The following is a 21,479-nucleotide window of genomic DNA, read 5'->3' as shown; positions in this document are numbered from 1 at the left end:
GGCCTCTCCCGTTGCGGAGCACAGGCTCCGGACGCGCAGGCTCAGCGGCCATGGCTCACGGGCCCAGCCGCTCCGCGGCATGTGGGATCTTCCCGGACCAGGGCACAAACCCGTGTCCTCTGCATCGGCAGGCGGACTCTCAACCACTGCGCCACCAGGGAAGCCCCAATTTTTTGAGTTTTTTTAATCATGAAAAGGTGTTGGGTATTATAAAATGATTTTTCTCTATTGAGATGATCATGAGGTTTTCTTCCCTTTGTTCTGTAAATGTGGTATGACATTAATTAATTGATATATGTTGACCCATCTTTGTATCCCAGAAGTAAATTCTACTTGATCATGGTGCATAATCCTTTTAATATGTTGCTGGTTTGTTTTAAGGGTTGTATTAAGAATTAATATTACATGATAGATGTAGTTTGCCAAGTATGGTACCTGGCATTTAGTAAAACATATTTAAGTTTTCAAATCTCTTCATATATTTTAAGGGTTTTTTTCCCTAAAGAAATGTTATAATTTAATGGTAGTGGCTGTTGGAAGTCTAACTGATAATGAAGTGGACTATAATCCTATTTTCAGCCTTACTACGTCCTAAATTTGTTTCTTAGCTGATATCTGTAAAAGGAAAGTGAAGTATCAAAGCCTATGGAGAACTAACAGATATTTAGCTGGCTTGAGAACAGCCTGAAGTAAGTTGGAGAAGAGATTAAAGTGGGTTGGAGGAACTTTTTGACCTCATAGTGCTATTTCTTACCCAGTTGTTATTGATGTGCTTGTCCCACTAGGTACCATCGGAGACTGGAAACATCACTTGACCGTGGAGCAAAATGAAACATTTGACAGAGTATTCCAAAGGAAAATGAAATATTTTCCCTTGAATTTTATCTGCGACATAAATGAGGAGTAGAATCAATGCAAAAGAATCATAAAAAATCGACTAAATTTGTGGGCATATTTAAATATATATTTTAATACATACTTCTCATGCTAATGTTGATTATAAAACTTTATTATGAAACAAAATTAGTGAACAGTGCTTACATTCGTTGCCGTGAGTTTTGTAAACACTTTGAAATTTCAAACATTAAAATGATTTGGGAGATTCTCTGCCTTAGTAGCCTGTAAGATAAAGGGAAAAACAGAAAGCATGCAGCATGAATTGTGAATCCCTTGAGAGAGTTTTCTGTAGTGTGTACTTTTCCTTTATCTACAAATAAATGTGGGATTAAAAAGTAAAAATCCTTTATCCTTCTAAGTGAACTTTATTCTTTGGTTTTAACCAAACGTGAATGTCAAAATAGAGAACTCACATGAAACACATGCATCTATTTAATAATTTACCAGATCACAAAGTTTACATGAAAGAGCAGAGGTTCAAAGGTGAAATAATCATCTAATGGTTCTATCATTTAACTATTGGTTGAAAAAATACTTTTATCCATAACATCTCAGTCACTAAACTAATTCCATATGTATTTACTGGTTAAATAATTTAAGATAAAATCATTTTGAATAACTAGAAAAATATAAGTGAATCTGATCATAATTCCCAAATGGGAAAAAACTTGTGAAGCATAAATCAATGGAAGAAACTTAAAGGAAAAAATTAGTAAACTTACAATCATCAACATTTCAAGGCACCACTATCCACAGCAATCAACAAAGGAAAGAACTCAATGTTTATGTACAGTGTACTTTACTAAGGATGCATGAATTACAACCACACTGGAAACATACACGAATCTCAGAAACGTACTATTGAGTGGAAAAAAGGCTAGACACTTACTGCATGAAACATTACGTAAGATAAAAAAAATAGGTTAAAATAATCTATGGGTTTAGAAAAAGAGAAGTTACCTATAGGAGTGGTATAGTAACTGGTAAGGCAAATGACAGAATTCCTGTGGTCTTGGTAATACTGTTTCTTCATCTTAGTGCTGGTTCCATAGGTGTGGTCACTTTGTGAATATTTATCAGGCTGTGTGCACGTGATGAATGATTTTCAATGTATTTTGTCATATATTAATAAAACTGATGAAATAATTCAGAAACATAAATAATAAGCATAATTACAATGATGTCATTATAAAGAAACAGCCTTTCAGAGTATGTATGGCCATACTTCAATATTTTACTTTTTATTACCAGTACATGTTCATTATGAAGAAACAAGAGAAGTAGATTTGAATGTCGTGCTTTTAAGGCACAGTGGAGAATGGATTACTTTTATTGAAGAATAGGTAAAACATCGTGTTTATTACACAATGACACTACAGTTAACCTAAAAGAATACGATATGCATGAATATAACCACACTAAGCAGTAATCGCAATACTCGCAACTCAGAGGAAAGAAATGGACGGAAAAAATATAAAATTTTAAACAGAATATTTCACCTCAACAAAGTCGCTTCACAAAAGTAAAAGATGAGGCTGCAATCAAAATAAATATGCAGTGATTCATTTTTTAACCAAGCAAAGTAAGCTATTTATTGATGTTGAGTTGATTAGAGTTTGAGTAAAGCATCTAAAGAAACATGTCTATAGAAAATAAACATACCTAAGACTGTAAACTGTCTCCCAACATCTGTGAGTCTACCCTTGTCTTTAGTAGACATATATTACAAAGAATTATTATAAATTATAATCTAGTTTGAATAAAATATAATAGAAAAGCTGTGGAAACTTTTTTCTTTCTTGTTATATAAACACATAATATTTGGGCCGCAAAACTAAAACAATTACTGGCCCATTACCGAAAAGTTTGCCTATGCCTCGTATTAGGCTCATGTCTTCTTTTTTATTTAAACAGTACAATCTGTACTACCTTTATTTATTTTAATATTTAAAATGTCCCAGAATTTGTCAGTTGCAATAAGTCCAAGTTGGCTCTGGTGTGCTTTTGACATGCTTCCAGTATTCTTTCAGTTCTTTCTGATATAGGAAGATGTTCTATGCTCATTTGTACTTTCCTTGCCGCTCCACTGCAATCAGTCATTGATTGTGACTGATTTAGGTATGCTTTAGGTATGCTCATTGCTTTGACTTCTCATTGCTTCCAGGTCCCTCAGCAGACAGACCTAGGTAATATAACATGGTACAATTTCATGTGATGATATGATGTGCTCCCAATTACTTCAATTCTTTGAGATCCAAAATGACAAAATGAAAAAAATGAATTGATTACTTGGAGTGAAGAAGAGGAACAAATTACGACATCACAATTATACAGGTCTTTCTAAAATGTTTCTCCATTTCACCTTTAGTTAAAATTTTGGGCAGACCATTATTGGAATAGGGCATCCCCTCCAACAGCTTAGGAAACTAAAACTTAACTGATCATTAAAAAGTTCCAAGGGGGGCTTCCCTGGTGGTGCAGTGGTTGAGAGTCCATCTGCGATGCAGGGGACACGGGTTCGTGCCCTGGTCCGGGAAGATCCCACATGCCGCGGAGCGGCTGGGCCCGTGAGCCATGGCCGCGGAGCCTGCGCGTCCGAAGCCTGTGCTCCGCAACGGGACAGGCCACAACAGTGAGAGGCCCGCATACTGCAAAAAAAAAAAAAAAGATGTAACATCACTAGAAATCCCATGGACATTAAAAGGATAATAGAAGATACTATGAACAAGTCTATGCTCGTAAATTTGATAACCTAGATAAAATGAAGCAATTCCTTGAAAAATACAGTCTGCCAAAACACACACACACATATATAGGCATATATATGAGGAAATTGAAGCAATAATTAATAATCTTTGAAAACAGGTCCAGATGGGTTCACAGGTGAATTTGATCAATTCTCTACAATCTCTTCCAGAAAATAGAAGCAGGGGAAATACTTCCTAATTCATTCTATGAAGCCAGAATTACTCTAATAACAAAACCAGACAAAGACATTGCAGAAAAGAAAACTACGGACTAAGATCTCTCATGAATATAGATGCAAAAAACTGTTCCTTATCATGCCTTTTTTCTGGTCCTACCACCCTGCTCTGGCTTGTCAGTCCAAGAAAAAATCCTCCATATCTTGTCAGCTTCGGTGGAGAAAATAGAACTATGATGGGGAAAAAATGCTATCTCCCCTTCAACCCTTGTATCAATTACAAAAAATCTCCAATTTATAATTCCAGTTTACCTTTCATTTTGTTTTTCCGAGTCTTATTCCAAGAGTTCTAATCTGGGACTCTGACTTCAAGGAATCCCTGAACCAGAAGAAATTACATGCAACATTTGGTGTGTGCACACCCATGTGTATTTTGGGAAGGGTAAATATCCACAGCTTTGAACAAATGATTGAAGAGTTCTGTGCTTCTCCCACCAAACTGGGGGTGGGAGGTAAGTATGATGCTCTTTCATGAAATTAGAATTTATGACCAACATGTTGCTAACTGGAAGTTATATCAAGTATTAATTGGTTTATTTTAAAAGAGAGAGAGATACAGAACAAAGTAACATTAAAGACTTTAATTAGGGAATTCCCTGGTGGTCCAGTGGTTAGGACTCTTCTGCTCTCACTGCTCTTCCCTGCCCATGGTCAGGGAACTAAAAATCCCAAAAGCCACGTGGCCAAAAAAATTTTTTTTAATTATAATCTTAAAGACTTTAATTTACAGTTTTTAGTCAAGCCAGATATGGTTCCATCCTCTATACCTTCTTTATGTTGGAGATGGAATAATATGAATTAATAGTCATGATCTTAAATATTGCAAAATTATGAATTCACATTCATATTATCAAATAAAGGTTACATTATACTAATATAGCTTTAGGGTTAATTTGAATTTCAATTATTAGGAAACAGGTAACCCATGAATTGTCTATTTATATAGGGTAAGCTTCTGCACTGCCTTCTCCTTGAAGGTAATTTTCTGCCTACTCATCTGGCAGATTCCACATGAGGGAGAAGAGCAAAAATCAGGACTTCCTTGTTTATTGTTCAAAAGTTGCCCAAGTTTGGTTGGCACAGATGAGAAACCTTTGCCCTCTGAGTCTTGGACTCTGATGTTCTGCACACTAGAGTCTCATTGTCACCTGCACCTCAACATTACCAAGGTCTCCCCCTCGCTCCGTCCCTCCATCCCTCCTTTCTCTCTCCCTCCCTCCCTCTCTCGTTCTCTCTCTCTCTCTCTCTCTCTCTCTCACACACACACACACACACACACACACACACAAGCTCTGTAAATGTATTGTCCCTCCACTAATGCAGGACTCACTCCTCAACGTGCAACTTGAATCAAACTATCAGACCCTGAAAATCATCCCGCCGGGTCGCGGCTCCTCCTCTGCGTCGGACCAGTTCTCAGGTTTCCAACCGCGACTGACGGACTGCAGATTGGATTGGCTGAGCTAGGTAGAGGAGCAGAGGCTCCACCAAATCACAGATCTAGGATTTTCATCTTTCTTGGTCTCCTCCCTAGAATCCTGGCAACAGATGTGTGTTATTTCTCTTAGGGGAACCCTGCCTGGGGTTGCTATGGAGATAGGACGCTGCGACTTGCAGAGCAACTAGGACCCAGAAATCGCCGAGCAGACCTAAGCAAAGCCACTGCCTTGCGTTGCCTCCTTCCATATCTGCACGCCCCCTTCATCCAGAACTTTTTTCCTCTTGACTCCTTCCATGGAAGACTCGACCCCCCTGAAACAAAAAATACAACACCAAGAACTTGGGGAAACAGGGCGACCGTGGGAAGAAATGGTAACAGCCTCCCAAGATCCTGAACCTGGGTTATCCGAGGCCTCAGAGTCGGAGCAGGGGCCGGAAACTGGACCCCAGCCCAGGAGCAGCCCTCCTGGGATCCCCCAATCTGGAGCCAGCACGACTGTGGATGACCTCGTAGGACCAGGTGTGTCATCTCCACCTTCCCCATCTCAGGAGCCCTCTTCCACTCCTCCCCTGGCTCTGGCCGTGCAGGACCTTATGGCACCATGGCAGTCAGACAAGACCACTAGTGTGATTTCTGAAGCTGGGACACCTCACTTTGACCATTTGGAACAATCATCTGATAAAGGAGAATCAACTCCTCATCAAACATGCCAATCAGAGGGAAACACTTTTCATCAGTCTCAGCAAACCAAATGTCACCTGTATGGACCGAGGGATGTGAGCTACAACAACTCTAAACGGAAAGAGCTGAGATTTGACATCTTTCAAGAAGAAGACTCAAACAGTAACTGTGATCTGGATCAGCCTGAGTCTGGGGCTTCTGAAGTGGCCCCCAGCATGCTTGAGATTGCCATTCAGAATGCTAAGGCTTACCTACTAAAGTCCAGTAGCAAGTCGGGCTTAAATCTGTAAGTCTTGGAGGAGGGGGGTTGGGGGAGAAATTTGGCAAAGGAAAGTATCTCTGTGTGGGGATGTGTTTCTGTGGGTGAATGGAAATATATCTGAAACGTCTGTATGAGTGAGAGAGTGACTTAATAACTCTTTGTATCATAGGACTCAAAATAGGTCACTGGTGGAGATTCTTCTAGCTTCTTTAAAGACCCTAGGTGCACAGAAATAAAATCTAGGAATTGTGGAGTCGGGTTTGAAAGAAACCATAAAGACAGTGAAGTCCAAGCATCTCTCCAAGATGCTTGTAAAAAAGGACTGTCTACCAAAATCTAAGCATTCTAAGTGCTTATATGGCTTGGTTTTGAGTCCCCACCCAGGCCAGTGCTAGGGTGATAGATTACCTGCATTAACCTGGAACTGTCCTGATTGAGCACTGAAAGTTCTGCATCCTGAGAAACCTCTCAGTCCTAGGCAAACCAGGAGAATTGGTCGCCATACAGGCCACCCAAAAATACATGCCATTTTATCCAGATCTCTTAAAATGTGGTGATCAATGGCCCAAGAATGTTCTGACCATCCCATTATAGCTAAAATTCAGATCTTATCGTTGAGTATAATTTTCTAGAGATTCTTGCTGCCGGGGTTACATAACAATAGAATCAACAGAATTTTAGGGCTAGAAGGGACTTGAGAAAACATCTAATACAATCCACTTGTTTTCTAAGTGAGGGGACTGAGTCATGGAAAAATTAATTTGCTCAAGATTTCTCTGGCTTACAGCACTCACTGACTCTTACCTTTCCCTCCCTAGGCTTTAGCCACGTGTCCTCTTCAGTTCCCATGCTGCTCCCTCTGCCTGAAAGGCTTCTGCCCTAAGTCTTTCTAAGTCTTTGCCTGGCTGGCTTCTCATCTTTTAGAAGTCAACTTCCACAGAACTCTATTATAACTGCCTGTTCTTTCCTTCATAGCACGTAAGGCCATTTATAATTGTACATAGACTTATAGACTTATATTTAATGTCTGACTCTCCCACTTAAGTGCAGGCCTTCAGAGTGAGGGACCATGTGAGTTTTGTACACCACTATATACTTAATGCCTAGCACAGTGCTATCAGGTATTTACTGAATAAAGAATGAATTAATGAATGGAAGTACAGGAAATACAGCCCGGACCTTTTGAATCTAGTTAATCTACCACGTAATTTGCTGAGATGCCTCCTGATTAATCAGCAAACATTAAATGAATGCCCATTCAATATACAGTATGTGGCAAATGTTTGTAGCCATTACTTGGCTTTTAAAAATATGAGGTATAATTTTAAAGTCTGAAGAATAAGAAACCAATGAATATTCGATGTGAGAAATCTTCACAAAACCCAAATTAAAATATTATTTATAAATTACTGTTTTTAACTACAATTTACTTACGTTTCAGGGATGTGATTTGCTGCTTAGCAGTGGATTCTATTTGAATTACTGATATAAACTTCTTGTCACAATTCCCTGGGTTAAATAACAAGCATGAATTTACAAACTTTGATAAAATGCCAAAAGAGCTCATTATAAACACTTGAAATTCACAATTTAAAACTGAATACAAAACAAAAAATGGGAAAATTTCGTTTACTGAATGATTTTGTAACTGACATTACTTAAATAGCTGAATTTAATTTAATTTCCAAATATTAAGTCTCTGAGGTAACAAATGAATACCTTCCATAATATTCACTATTATTTTCTAAGTGCTTTAGAGCCTGTAGTTAAAAATGGCTTTTAGTAAAGGACAACTTTAACTCCATCTCCTATATGCTGACGTATGACAGCCATGAAAGCTGTTTTTTGTTGTCGCAATTAAAACAATATTTGCCTAAAATATAAAATTTCACATTGTTGAATAAAAAGCCTACAGAAAATAATTGCTTGCTTCTTTTTTGCCAGTCATAATATTTCTGTTCATTTATAAAAATAGCAATATTTTGAGAAAGAATATGATATTCTTCATATATAATATTTGTAAACTGGCCTTCACATTGGTTGCCCATATAATCTACATATTTTTCTTTGACATTCTTAAGATCCGTGAGATAGATACAGATATTAAAGAAAAAATAAAATAACTAACCTGGCGGTCCAGTGGTTAAGACTTCACCTGCCAGTGCAGGGTGTGAGGGTTCAATCCCTGGTCAGGAAGCTAAGATCCCATAAGCCACACAGCACTGCCAAAAAAAAAAAAAAGAGAGAACTTGCTTTGATTTATTTTATGCTCAGAGTTTTTCTTGGCAGTGGTAGAAATTACTGTGTTTTTCCACTAAAAATATCTAAAGTCTTCGAGTTCTTGAAGTTTCCTAAAAACCCACTGAGAATGCATGAAATGTTTTTCAACTGCTTTTGACAGGGTTATTATCTGGAATTTTCTCTTTTTGGATAGATATGATCATCTTTCTGAAATGCTGACCAAGGTCTTAGATAAGCGTCCTGAAAATGCTGTGGACATCATTGAAAATGTTAGCCAAGATGTGAAGATGGAACATTTTAGTATAAAACTGGATACACTCCAAAATGAGAATGAGATGCTTTCAGCCTATGAAATAGCAGAGAACCAAAAAGCTCTTTTTCTCCAGGGAAATTTAGAAGGAGCTGACCAAGAAATGGAAGATGAAATAGTAAGTCACTCCTGTAAATTTGAATAGGTCAACCTTAGGGTTTTGAGGTTAGTGGGGTGTGGCTTTAAATTCATATCCACTGCCTTTTATAGCTTACTAAATAGTATTGCAGCCTCATTTCACACCACTCATTTCCTTGGTTAGAGTTTCTTATGTTTTCACACAGTGTTTTAGTATTTCAGAGGCTTAGCTGTTTTATATGTTTGTAGGGTTAAACTGCTTGATATCAGAAAAAATGTTTTCTTCATCTTTTATATTCTCCAAAGTACCTGGTACAGATCTGAGTATGCAGCTGTTTCTTATTAAATATTTGCTGAATGAATGAATAAATGTCACATAATTTAAAATTAGGCTTTAAATCAAGTTGCATATTTTCCCCTTTAATTTACTGGAAAAATTAAAAGAACTACTAATGTCATTTGCATTCTCTTCCAAGGCTACTTCTTCATATTTTGTCTTGACAGTATATATATTATGTCAATGAGACAGAAGAGGAGAGAAATAAAATATTTCTTTTAATCCTCATAGATAAATTGCTGAAAATATTTACAAAGTTGGTGACAGAGATAAAAAGGTATCATTCGAGAATAAAATCAGCTGTATTACTGAAATTTTACCTCCAAATATTTCAAATCAGTATATGCTACTGTTTCCTAAATGCCTGCATATTTGTAATTTATTCTACTGAGTAATTTATACTGTACATCTACTGAGCTTCTATGTTCTGTTACTATTAGACTATTTAAAACTGTCCTCATACTTGCAAATTTGATGTTTGGAGTAACATATATTCAGAAAAGGACATAGAGTTCAGTCAAAGAAAGAGGAGGAGTAGGGATATGCACAGTAGGTTTACCCTCTAGAGCTCCTTAGCTGTTATAGGGAGACACAAATTGACACAATGAGATATAGAATACTCAGAAGGAACAAGTGATAGGTGTCAAGGATTTGATATTGGCTGACCTTTTCTAAAAATATCTTACTCCAAACACTTGATTATGTAGCCACATATAGTATTGACAAGTCTGGTGGCAAACAGCATGTGGGGATCAAACAGAAGGCAGGCACTCTCATGCAGGAGTTTATCAAAGAAGGTTCGACTCCAGTATGAGAATAGGGCACTGCACTATCTATAGGCACAGTATTACAAGGCAGGGATCTACGTTCTGAACTAGGTTTTGGGATGAGAATACAGATAAGCTGTTTTGATGCTGGAACCTGAGCCTCTTAACCAGATTCCATCAATTCCTCCTAATAAAGAGTAGGATTGGTTTTAGAGAAAGGATGAACCAAGTCATCAGATGAAGATAAAAAGTTCTACCTCAGAGAGTAGAAAGATTCAGGAAGAGGAAGACAGGTAGCTCTTGGAACTCTGTCCCAGACTGGTATGTTTAGAGTATTAATATTTCTATTCATGTCTTTGACCACACCAGAATTCCTGTTCTTAGTCGTCAGCATTCATTTATTCCTTCACCCATTGATTTGCAAACATACCTACTGCATGCTAGGTACTGACATATACACATAAAAAAGACTTTTCTAACTTTACGTTGGTCACAGTCTAGTGAAAGAGGTAAAAAAAGATTAAAGTTATTTGACTACTGCAGTAATAGAGGTATGGCGGAAAAAACAGGGGCTTTTGAATTAGATCTGAATTTGAATCCTAGTTCAATCACTTATTCCCTGTGTGACTCTAAATGACTAAACCTTTCCAAGCCTCAGGGATAATCACATGGCAACAACTTGAGGGGTAGAGGTCCTATATATAAAGGATCTGGCACATCCTAGAAACTTAATGAATAGTAGCAGTTACTACTGCGTTGTTTCGACAAGCTATGAGCAACTAACTCTGCCATTAGGGTCTGGGCAATGCTTTGTAATGGCAGTGATATTTCACTTGGATCATGAAGGATAAGTAGAAGTTCACCAGGTGAAGACTATAAGGCATAAAATTCTGGGCCAAAAGCACAATAAAATGTCAAGAGAGATTATTTAGCATTTGGGAAACTGACTTCAGATTTGAGGGATTTTGAGTGAAGGAAATGAAGCAAGCAGGGTGCTTTAAAGCTAGACTGCTCACCGTGTATTGATAAGAAATTGATCTCTTGCGTACAGTGGGAAATTAATAGAGGCTTTTAGTAGAGAAAGCATGGTCTGACTTATGGTTTAGGAACATAACTTTGGTAGTAATGTGGAGCAGAATGAAAGAAGAAGGGTTTGAATGGGGACAAGGAAGACAGTATTAGCAGACTTCTGTGACAGGACAAGTAGTTCAGGTGGAGACTAGCATGTTAAAGAGGAGGGGATAATGCCAACAGCTCTTTAGGTGGTGGAATCAATAGGACTTTAACTAAATATGAGAGTCAAGGGAGTCAGAGGGAGCAAGGATGACTGAACTTTCTAGTTCGGGAAACTGAGTGATGGTGATATCTTTGGAAAATATTCAGATTGAAAGTTCTCGTGGCTGGCTAGGAATAAGGGTGTGAAATGTAGGAGGAAAGTCAGAGTGAGAGAAGTAGATTTTAAAAACCACATATCACTTGGGTTGGTGTGGGAGAAATCTTCTAGGCATAAAGTGCTGAGTGATGAGATGACTGAAATTTTGAGGACACCGATATTTAGGCCTCAATTAATTAAAAAGACTAAGAAGAAATAGTTATAGAAGACAGAGTAGGATCAGAGCGCGTGGTGCAATAGATCCCAAAGAAACAGTCTTACAATCAGATGAGATTAGGATTGAAAAAAGTCATTATGCTTATTTTGACACTCTATTTTTCAACTCAAGTTATAATACAAATAAGAGCAGATCATTTGTAAGAATAGCAAAGTGCTCTTAATTTCTCAGGGTCTAAAGTTTGTCTTGCCAAGTTATCCCTAGCTCAGTTAAAGTTATTTTCTACTTTCTCAAAAATGTTTTTCTAGAGTTCACTTGAGACTCCTTTTATTTTCCTGTATTTCTTTTTCGGAATTATTTCTGCTTTTCTCATTTTAAATCCAAAATTATTTATCATAAGTAGAAGCAAGCATCTAACTAAATTATGTCTTCGAATGTAGTCATGCCTGAGCGTTTACCTTATTATACATTCCTTTTATTTATCCTGTATATTACACCCATATTGATTTTTATTTACTCTATATCTTTCTTACCATATCCATATTATAAATATTTATTTAGTAAATGTATGATATATAAAAACGTATATAAACATATATTTATAAAAATTATTTTCTAAATATCTGTAGGTAGGTTTTGCTATATTTATTTATTTATTTGGCAAATATGGCATTTTAAAATTTTTTAATGTTTTTTGAATTTTATTTTTTACTACAGCAGGTTCTTATTGGTTATCTATTTTATACATATTACTGTATGCTACATTTTATTATTTCAAGATAGTAAAGGGGCCACTTAAATATTTCTTATAAGGAGAGGATGTTGGACTATTTTTTTCCATGGTAGGTTATTACAAGATATTGAATATAGTTTCCTGTGTTATACAGTAAATCCTTGTTGCTTATCTATTTTATGTATAATAGTTTGTATCTGTTAATCCCATACTCTTAATTTATCCCTCCACTCCCTTTCCCCTTTGGTAACCATAAATTTGTTTTCTGTGTCTGTGAGTCTGTTTCTGTTTTGTATATAGATTCATTTACATTAGTTTTTAGATTCTACATGTAAGTGATATATAATATTTGTCTTCCCGTCTTACTTCACTTAGTATGATATTCTCTAGGTCCATCCATGTTGCTGCAAATGGCAATAGTCCATTCTTATGGCTGAGTAGTATTCCATACACATCTTCTTAAACCAGTCATCTGTTGATGGGAACTTGGGTTGTTTCCATGTCTTGGCTATTGTAAATAGTGCTGCTATAAACATCAGGGTGCACGTATCTTTTGCAGTTGCGTCTTTGTTTTCTTCAGATACATACCCAGGCATGGAACTGCTGGATCATATGATGGTTCTATTTAGAATTTTTTAAGGAACCTCCATACTGTTTTCCATAGTGGCTACACCAATTTACATTCCCACCAACAGCGTAGGAGAGTTCCTTTTCTCCTTGTAGATTTTTTGATGATAGCTATTCCGACCAGCGTGAGGTGATACCTATTGTGGTTCTGATTTGTAGTCTCTAATAATTAGTGATTTTGAGCATCTTTTCATGTGCCTGTTGCCCATCTGTATATCTTCTTTGGAGAAATGTCTATTTAGGTTTTCTGCCCATTTTCTGATTGGGTTGTTTGTTTTTTGATATTGAGTTGTATAAACTGTTTGTATGTTTTGGATATTGACCCCTTGTCAGCAGCATCATTTGCAAATATTTTCTCCCATTCCCTAGGTTGTCTTTATGTTTTGTTAATATTTTCTTTTGCTATGCAAAAGCTTGTAAGTTTGATTAGGTCCCATTTATTTTTGCTTTTATTTCTTTTGCCTTGGGAGACTGATCTAAGAAATTATTGCTATGATTTATGTCCAAGAATGTTTTGCCTATGTTCTCTTCTAGGAGTTTTATGGTGTTGTGACTTATATTCAGCTCTTTAAGCCATTTTCAGTTTATTTTTGTATATGGTGTGAGGGACTGTACTAATTTCATTGATTTATATGTAGCTGTCCAGCTTTCCCAATACCACTTGCTGAAGAGACTGTCTTTTCTCCATTGTATATTCTTATCTCCTTTGTCATGGATTAATTGGCCATGGGTGTGTGGGTTTATTTCTGGGCTCTCTATTCTGTTCCATTGATCTATATGTCTGCTTTTGTGCCAAAACCATGCTGATTTGATTACTATAGCATTGTAGTATTGTCTGAAGTCTGGGAGGGTTATACCTCCAGCTTTTTTCCCCCTCAGATTGCTTTGGCAATTCTGGGTCTTCTGTAGTTCCATATAAATTTTAGAATTAATTGTTCTAGTTCTGTGAAAAATGTCATGGTTTTTAAAAATAGGGATCACATTAAGGTAGACTGCAAGCAGTTCTCTTATGGATAAAATATTAATCACAGCAATTGTATTCCCAGGCAGAACACTCTCTTCCAAATGTAATGGAGTCAGCTTTTTATTTTGAACAAGCTGGAGTCGGTTTGGGCACTGATGAGACTTATCGCATATTTCTTGCCCTCAAGCAGCTTACTGACACCCACCCAATCCAAAAATGTCGTTTCTGGGGTAAGATCTTAGGTCTGGAAATGAATTATATTGTAGCTGAAGTGGAATTCCGTGAGGGAGAAGATGAAGAGGAGGTGGAAGAGGAAGATGTACCTGAAGAGCGGGACAATGGAGACAATGAAGCTGATGAAGATGAATTACCAAGGTCCTTTTACAAGGCCCCACAGTCTATTCCAAAGGAAGAAAGCAGAACAGGTGCCAACAAATATGTCTATTTTGTTTGCAATGAACCAGGAAGACCATGGGTGAAGTTACCAGCAGTTACACCTGCACAAATTGTTATTGCAAGAAAAATCAAGAAATTTTTCACTGGGCGATTGGATACCCCCATCGTAAGCTACCCACCCTTCCCAGGAAATGAGAGTAATTACTTACGAGCACAAATTGCCAGAATTTCAGCAGGGACTCAGGTCAGCCCTCTAGGATTCTATCATTTTGGTGAAGAAGAAGGAGAAGAGGAGGAAGAAACAGAAGGCAGGCGAGATAGCTTTGAAGAAAACCCTGATTTTGAAGGAATCCAAGTGATTGATCTAGTGGAATCCCTATCCAATTGGGTTCATCATGTACAACATATACTCCCTCAGGTAGGGGCTTTGCAATTCTCAATCTATCATCTAGTCAGCAAATATTTATTAAATTCTGTCTACAATGCATACAATAGATACAAGACAAAGGCCTTCAGACTCCAGAGACAATTAAAAAAGCTAGTGAAAACACAGAGTACTGTATAATTGCCAAGTAGTATAAACCTGTGATGCAAATGTAAATAAAATAAATATTTCTATGGAGTATTTGACAAGTTACATAAGGATTTAGATTTAGGTGTGTTGTGAAATTATTTTTTATATGTTAAATATAGATGGTACATTAATTTTGGTAGGAGTTATTTTATTCTATTTTTATAATACAAGGAACTTTTTTTGCCAAGAATGATAAAAGATTCTAACAAAAACAAGTAAATAGTGTTCTGTAACAGTTATATAGAACCTATTCTGCCAGTTGTTCTTAATAGCACTTTATATGTATTATCTCATTTAAAACACAACTGTATGAAAGACTAATATCCTTATTTTACAGATGACGAAATTAAGGCAGAGGGTTTAGGAAATGTCACAGGGGAATATAGCTAATAAACAACAGGGTCAGATGTGAATGGGCAGAATGGATCCAGAGTCCATACTCTTAATCAATCTGCTAAACTGTCTCATCTGCAGGTAGAAAATCTTCATTATACTTTGATGTACATAAGAGATATTCTTAAATACCTCTAGATGAGTTAATTAAATGAGAAATTATAAGCCCCAAACTCCATACCTAATCTTATTATCACATTTTTGTTATTAATAATAATAGTACCTTACCTTCACATAGATCAGTAAAATGATTACCTTCTTCACCAAGGTTCTAATGATTTTAATATATAAATGTTCTGTAAGTTCAAGAAGTGGGCAGATTCTTGAAATAAATAGTACAGTCTATGCTTAAAATAACATTGATCAAAACAGCTTTTGGTAAATATATGTTGAATGAATGATCAATATGCCACATAATGGGATGTCATGCAGAAAATTACTTCAATCCAAAAGAATATTTTGATATTTTAAGGTCCTTGTTAGACTACTAAATCTTCCAATATTTATACCCAGGGTCGCTGTAATTGGTTCAACCCCATACAAAAAAGTGAGGAGGAAGAAGCAGAAGAAGAAGAAGAAGAAGAAGAAGGAGAAGAGCCTGACTACATAGAACAGGAAGTAGGGCCTCCTCTCTTGACACCAATCTCTGAAGATTTAGGTAATTTTACACACTATATGTGTGTGTGTGTGTATAGGCATACATAAGTATGTACATATGTACATACAAGCAAACTTTGGTGGTATTGCAGGATAAATTCCAGACCACTGCAATAAAGTGAGTCAATTTTTTGGTTTCCCAGTGCATATAAAAGTTTTGTTTACACTCTACTGTAGTCTATTAAGTGTGCAATAACATTATTTCCCAAAATATGTACATACCTTAATTAAAAAATACTGTATTGTGGGAGGATGAGAGAATTAGGTGAGGGAAATTAAGAGGTACAAACTTCCAGTTACAAAATAAATGAGTCAAGGGTATGAAATGTACAGTGTGGGGAATATAGTCCAAATAAAAAGTCCTTTGTATGGTGACATACAAAGTGGCTAAACTTGTCGTGGTGATCATTTTGAAATGTATAGAAAAAAATCACTATGTTGTGTAACAGGAACTAACATAGTGTTGTAGGTCAATTATACAAAAAAAACAAATATACATGCAAACACAAAGAAAAACAGATCAAACTGGAAGAAAAAATATTGTATTGCTAAAAAATGCTAACCATCATCTGAGCCTTCAGCGACTCATAATCTTTTTACTGCTGGAGAGTCTTTCCTTGATGTTGATGGCTGTTGACTAATCAGGGTGGTGGTTGGTGAAGGTTGGGGTCTTAAAATAAGACGACAAGGAAGTTTACCACATTGACTCTTCCTTTCACAAACGATTTCTCAGTAGCATGCAAAGCTGTTTGATAGCATTTTACTCACAGTAGAAAACTGAAGTCAATCTTCTCAAACTCTGCCACTGCTTATTAACTAAGTTTATGTCATATGTAAATCCTTTGTATTCGTTTCAACAATCTTCACAGCATTTTCACCAGGAGTAGATTCCATGTCCATGTCAAGAAACCACTGTCTTTGTTCATCCACAAGAAGCAACTCCTTACCATTCAAGTTTTATCATGAGATTGCAGCAATTCAGTCACTTCTTTTTTTTGTGTGTGTGTGTGTTACGCGGGCCTCTCACTGTTGCGGCCTCTCCCGTTGCGGAGCACAGGCTCCGGACGCGCAGGCTCAGCGGCCATGGCTCACGGGCCCAGCCGCTCCGCGGCATGTGGGATCCTCCCGGACCGGGGCACGAGCCCGTGTCCCCTGCATCGGCAGACGGACTCTCAACCACTGCGCCACCAGGGAAGCCCTGGCACCACTTCTAATTACAGTTCTCTTGCTATTTCCACCACATCTGCAATTACTTCTTCCAACTGAAGTCTTGATCCCCTCAAAGTCATCCACGAGGGTTGGAATCAATGTCTTCCAAACTCCTGTTAATGTTGACATTTTGACCACTTCCCATGAGTCATATATGTTCTTAATGGCATCTAGAAAGGTGAATCCTTTCCAGGTTTTCCTTTTTAAATTTTATTTGTTAAATTCTCCCATTTATTTATTTTTTCCTTCCAGTTGTATTGATATAATTGACATACAGCACTGTATAAGTTTAAGGTGTAAGACAATGATTTGACTAAAATACATCACAAAATGATAACCACAATAAGTTTAGTCACCACCCATTATCTCATATAGTTAAAAAAGAAAAATGAAAAAGAATTTTCCTTGTGTTGTGACGAGAACTCTCAGGATTTACTCTATTCACACCTTTCATATATAACACACATCAGTGTTAATTATATTAATCATGTTGTACATGACATCCCTAGTACCTACTTATTAGGATGTTTGTACCTTTTGACCACCTTCCTTCAATTTCAATTCCCCCTCCGACAACCCACCATCTCTGGTAATCACAAACCTGATCTCTTTTTTTATGAGCTTTTTTGTTTGTTTTTGAAGTATAATTGACCTACAGCACAATATTAGTTCCTGGTGCACAACATAATTCACCATTGTTGGAGCAGTCAGAACACACACAATATTTATAGAATTAAGTTCTCTGTTTTACATGGGCATGGTTTGTGGTACCCCAAAACAATTACAATAGTAACATTAAAGATCACAGATCACCATAACAAATACAATAATAATGAAAAAGTCTGAAATACTGAGAGAATTACCAAAATGTTACAGAGACACGAGGTGAGCAAATGCTGTTGGAAAAAATGGTGTCAGCAGACTTCCTTGATGCAGGGTTGCCACAAAATTTCAATTTGTAAAAAACTCCATACCTGTTAAGCACAATAAAACAAGGTATGCCATACTATGTATGTATACAATGTAATATATATTTTTATATATATACCAAATACTCTCTCTATATTGATACTATATATGTATATATACACAGGTATTTCCTGCTTTTCAAAAGATAGACTTACACCACTTTGCTTTTATGAGAGAACTACATTAGTACCTATTTTCACTGATAGAAATCCAGAGGATTTTCTCTTTTACGAAGAAAAAAAAAAAGGCAAAAACAGCACTTGTTTTGCAGTGAGCAGTTATAGAAGCAGCACACACTTCCATCTGTCAGAGGGGCACCTCCAAGCTCCTTCTCCAGGAACTACACTCAGCATCTCAGCATCAAGTTGCCATAGCTTTGAACTGTGCTTGTGAGCTTCTATGCTTTATCTCAGTTAATCTTGTCAATACATTAGCAAGATGTGTCCTAAGGTAACAGCTTCTTCACTCTATGTCATTTCAGCTTAAAAAAGGTTTCATAGGAATGCTCTACTTTTGGATAGCGGGAGAAACCTGTGTACACACACACACACACACACACACACACTACAGTCCACACACACACACACACACACACACACACACACTACAGTGCATGGTAGGAATAAAGAATGTAATGTAGCTGGCCCCACCGAGAACTGCCTAGGACAGCGGTTGCAGGAGTGCACTGCAGAGGAAGTATAAGGTGGCTCTACCTCTTAGTGGAAATGCTGATAGCTATCTTTTTTATCATTCTTGTTTTGCATTCTACAGATCATAAACACATGGCATAGCTAAAATATGAGGTACTGTTTTTGGTTTTTTTCTAATCTACTATTGCTTTCATATTCTTTTTTTCTTCCTATTCAGTTTTGGAGCATTCATGCTTATAACCCTAGCTCTCTTTCATAATAATGATTTGGTCATCACGTATTTTTCCCTCCGCCACATAGGTCTCCTCTTGTAAAACTTATTTTCTCTGCTTTACAAATGTACATACACATATAAACACAAATATATATATATACACACATATGTGTGTGTATATATATATCTATATAAATGTATACACATTTTTTTCAAATTTCATTTTTACACAACGTTCATATAATAGCCTCCTGCTCTTATGTTAAGCTGCTAATGTTTTAACTTCATGTCAAGTGTGTATTTTAAGATGTATAAATACAGCTTTTCTGTTACACAGTATATCCTTGTCTATTTAGCAGTTAAGTCTATTTTGAATTTCTCTTTGGTTTACAGAGATCCAGAATATACCGCCTTGGACAACACGGTTATCCTCAAATCTCATTACTCAATATGCTATTGCAGTCCTTAGATCCAACCTTTGGACTGGAGCATATGCCTTTTCCAATGGCAAGTAAGTATGTGACAACTTACAAGGCTATTATTTTGATTATTTAACTTCTGGAAATTATAAGTTATCACTGGAATGTCGTGTGTATGGAATAAGATTAATTCAAACAACATCCATCTTATACAACAAAGCATCAAATTTAGAACATTAGAGTAATTCAGACTTCTGCCTTTTCATCTGAATTATCCAATTAATGCTAAAATATGTTTTTATCCATATCCATAAATATGTTTTTATCCAATATCCATAAAACATATTTATAAAATGTTTTAATCCAATTAAAGCTAAAATATGTTTTTTCTTCTATGATTATTTGAGTAATTGATATTCATTTCATGGAGGTAATTCTAAGCAGTATTTAGTTTAAATCTCATCATTTTTGTTGGATATCTTGATAAAAAATAATTTAAAATATGTATGATTTAGGCTATCACTTTCAAAAGAGTTAGGATAAGAGGACAGTAAACGTCCTTTAATTCCTCACCCAGAGCTTACACTTTCATTTGTCTTATGCTTCCATTTCTTACTTAATAACCTAGTGTCAGAAGCATGGCTGAGCTGGAGAGCTGAGTGGTCAAATGTCAGAGTAGCCATTAAAGCAACAAGCCAGAAATGAAAATGTTAAGCCTTTAATCACTTACTGTGATGGTATAACCAAGTTGAAGGACTGATTCCCCCCACCCCAACCCCGTTCCATTTGCCCCCATGGAATGGCACACTGGTGGAAGGTCAGATGGGTCAGCAGAGTTGTGGGGTCATCTCAATGACAAGCAAGTCCCCACATAAGGCTCCTTCAGTTTTAAGGACCTGTGACCAGAGAAAGGTGGGGAGGACTAGGGAAAAGTACTGGGTACTGAGTCAAGAGTAGGGGAAGTGTCTATAAGGTCTCCCCTTCTCTCACCCAACCCTCATTAGGAAGCCTTGGCAAAGGGGCCTGAAGAAGACCTCTGCTGAAGGCCTCAGATGAAGAGGCCTGGGAATGAAGGCACCTGGGCCAGGAACACAATTGTGTTAAGAGCATGACAGGCCAGAGGGGCCAGAATCCTTGACCACAACGCTCTCTTAGAGATTGCAGTGCACTGGCTATGCACCAAGTCTGGGGTGGAGAGGGCAGTTCCCCCCCGTGAGGCCTAACTATGTAAAGCTTTTGTAATTGCTCAAGGATAGACCTGAAAACACACATAGGTTGTTAACCACAAGTCCGACTTCTCACCCAGCCAAGAGTTTTCAAGGTTGGCAACTTCTTGATTCTTTCTAACTCTAAGGAAGGTATGTAATTTTTAACTTCATTGCTTTGTTTTGTTTTTCTGAAAATAATTAAAAGATGAAAGGCTGTGGTCCAGGTGTAGGGTACATTTTGACAGGGTCTGGCCCTGTTTTCTTAACCAGCTTAAGCAGTTTGGATCATAGTAATTCCCTGTGGTAAAAGAATCATTTAGGGATATTTCATCTCTAATGCATTTAAAATATACTGTACTGTTTTAACATTATGGGACTATGATACTCTAAGTACCTTATCCTTACAGAAAAGAAGGTTCAATTTTTCTTACTGAAAAATTATATAATGATCTACATTTTTTTTTAACTTACAGAAAGTTTGAAAATTTCTACATAGGCTGGGGTCATAAATACAGTCCAGACAGCTATACACCTCCAGTTCCACCACCAGTTTATCAAGAGTACCCCAGTGGACCAGAAATTACAGAAATGCATGACCCTAGTGTGGAAGAGGAGCAGGCTTTCAGGGCTGCACAAGAAGCAGCTGTAAATTCAACAGAGGAAAATGAAGAAACTGAGGAAGATGAAGATGAGGAAGATGACTATGACTAATAAAAATAAAATTAGCCCAGTTTTATGAGACTGATACACACAAACTCCTTATTTGGGACTGATATATATATATATATATATATATATATATATATATATATACACACACACACACACACACACACATATACATATAGTTGCCTCTATATATATATATATATATATATATATATATATATATATATATATATATATATATATATATAGA

The 21,479-nt window shown here is 36.8% G+C and overlaps 1 protein-coding gene across 2 annotated transcripts; it reads left to right on the top strand.

The window, feature by feature from the left end:
• Window positions 1-5,224: 5,224 nt before the first annotated feature.
• On the top strand, window positions 5,225-21,306 carry RSPH4A (radial spoke head component 4A). 2 transcript variants are annotated; one of them, XM_060030050.1, is made up of 6 exons: window positions 5,225-6,288; window positions 8,699-8,933; window positions 13,954-14,685; window positions 15,748-15,892; window positions 19,327-19,444; window positions 21,034-21,306. In XM_060030050.1, exons 1-6 carry the CDS (start codon window positions 5,615-5,617, stop codon window positions 21,269-21,271), a joined length of 2,142 nt encoding a protein of 713 aa, XP_059886033.1. In that variant the 5' UTR covers window positions 5,225-5,614; the 3' UTR covers window positions 21,272-21,306. The 2 variants fall into 2 exon arrangements, with proteins under 2 accessions (XP_059886033.1, XP_059886031.1); XM_060030048.1 differs by lacking the exon at window positions 15,748-15,892 and having other exon boundaries at window positions 21,034-21,163.
• Window positions 21,307-21,479: the final 173 nt, after the last annotated feature.

The sequence above is a fragment of the Delphinus delphis genome, chromosome 14 (assembly GCF_949987515.2).
Source record: "Delphinus delphis chromosome 14, mDelDel1.2, whole genome shotgun sequence".
Lineage (NCBI taxonomy): Eukaryota > Metazoa > Chordata > Mammalia > Artiodactyla > Delphinidae > Delphinus > Delphinus delphis.
This window is presented reverse-complemented; position numbering and strand designations above follow the sequence as displayed.

Coding starts and splice junctions, on each gene's coding strand:
- RSPH4A (XM_060030050.1), top strand. CDS start 5,615: ATGGAAGACTCGACCCCCCTGAAACAAAAAATACAACACCAAGAACTT. Junction 14,686..15,747: donor TACAACATATACTCCCTCAG/GTAGGGGCTTTG, acceptor ATTTATACCCAG/GGTCGCTGTAATTGGTTCAA. Junction 19,445..21,033: donor TATGCCTTTTCCAATGGCAA/GTAAGTATGTGA, acceptor TTTAACTTACAG/AAAGTTTGAAAATTTCTACA.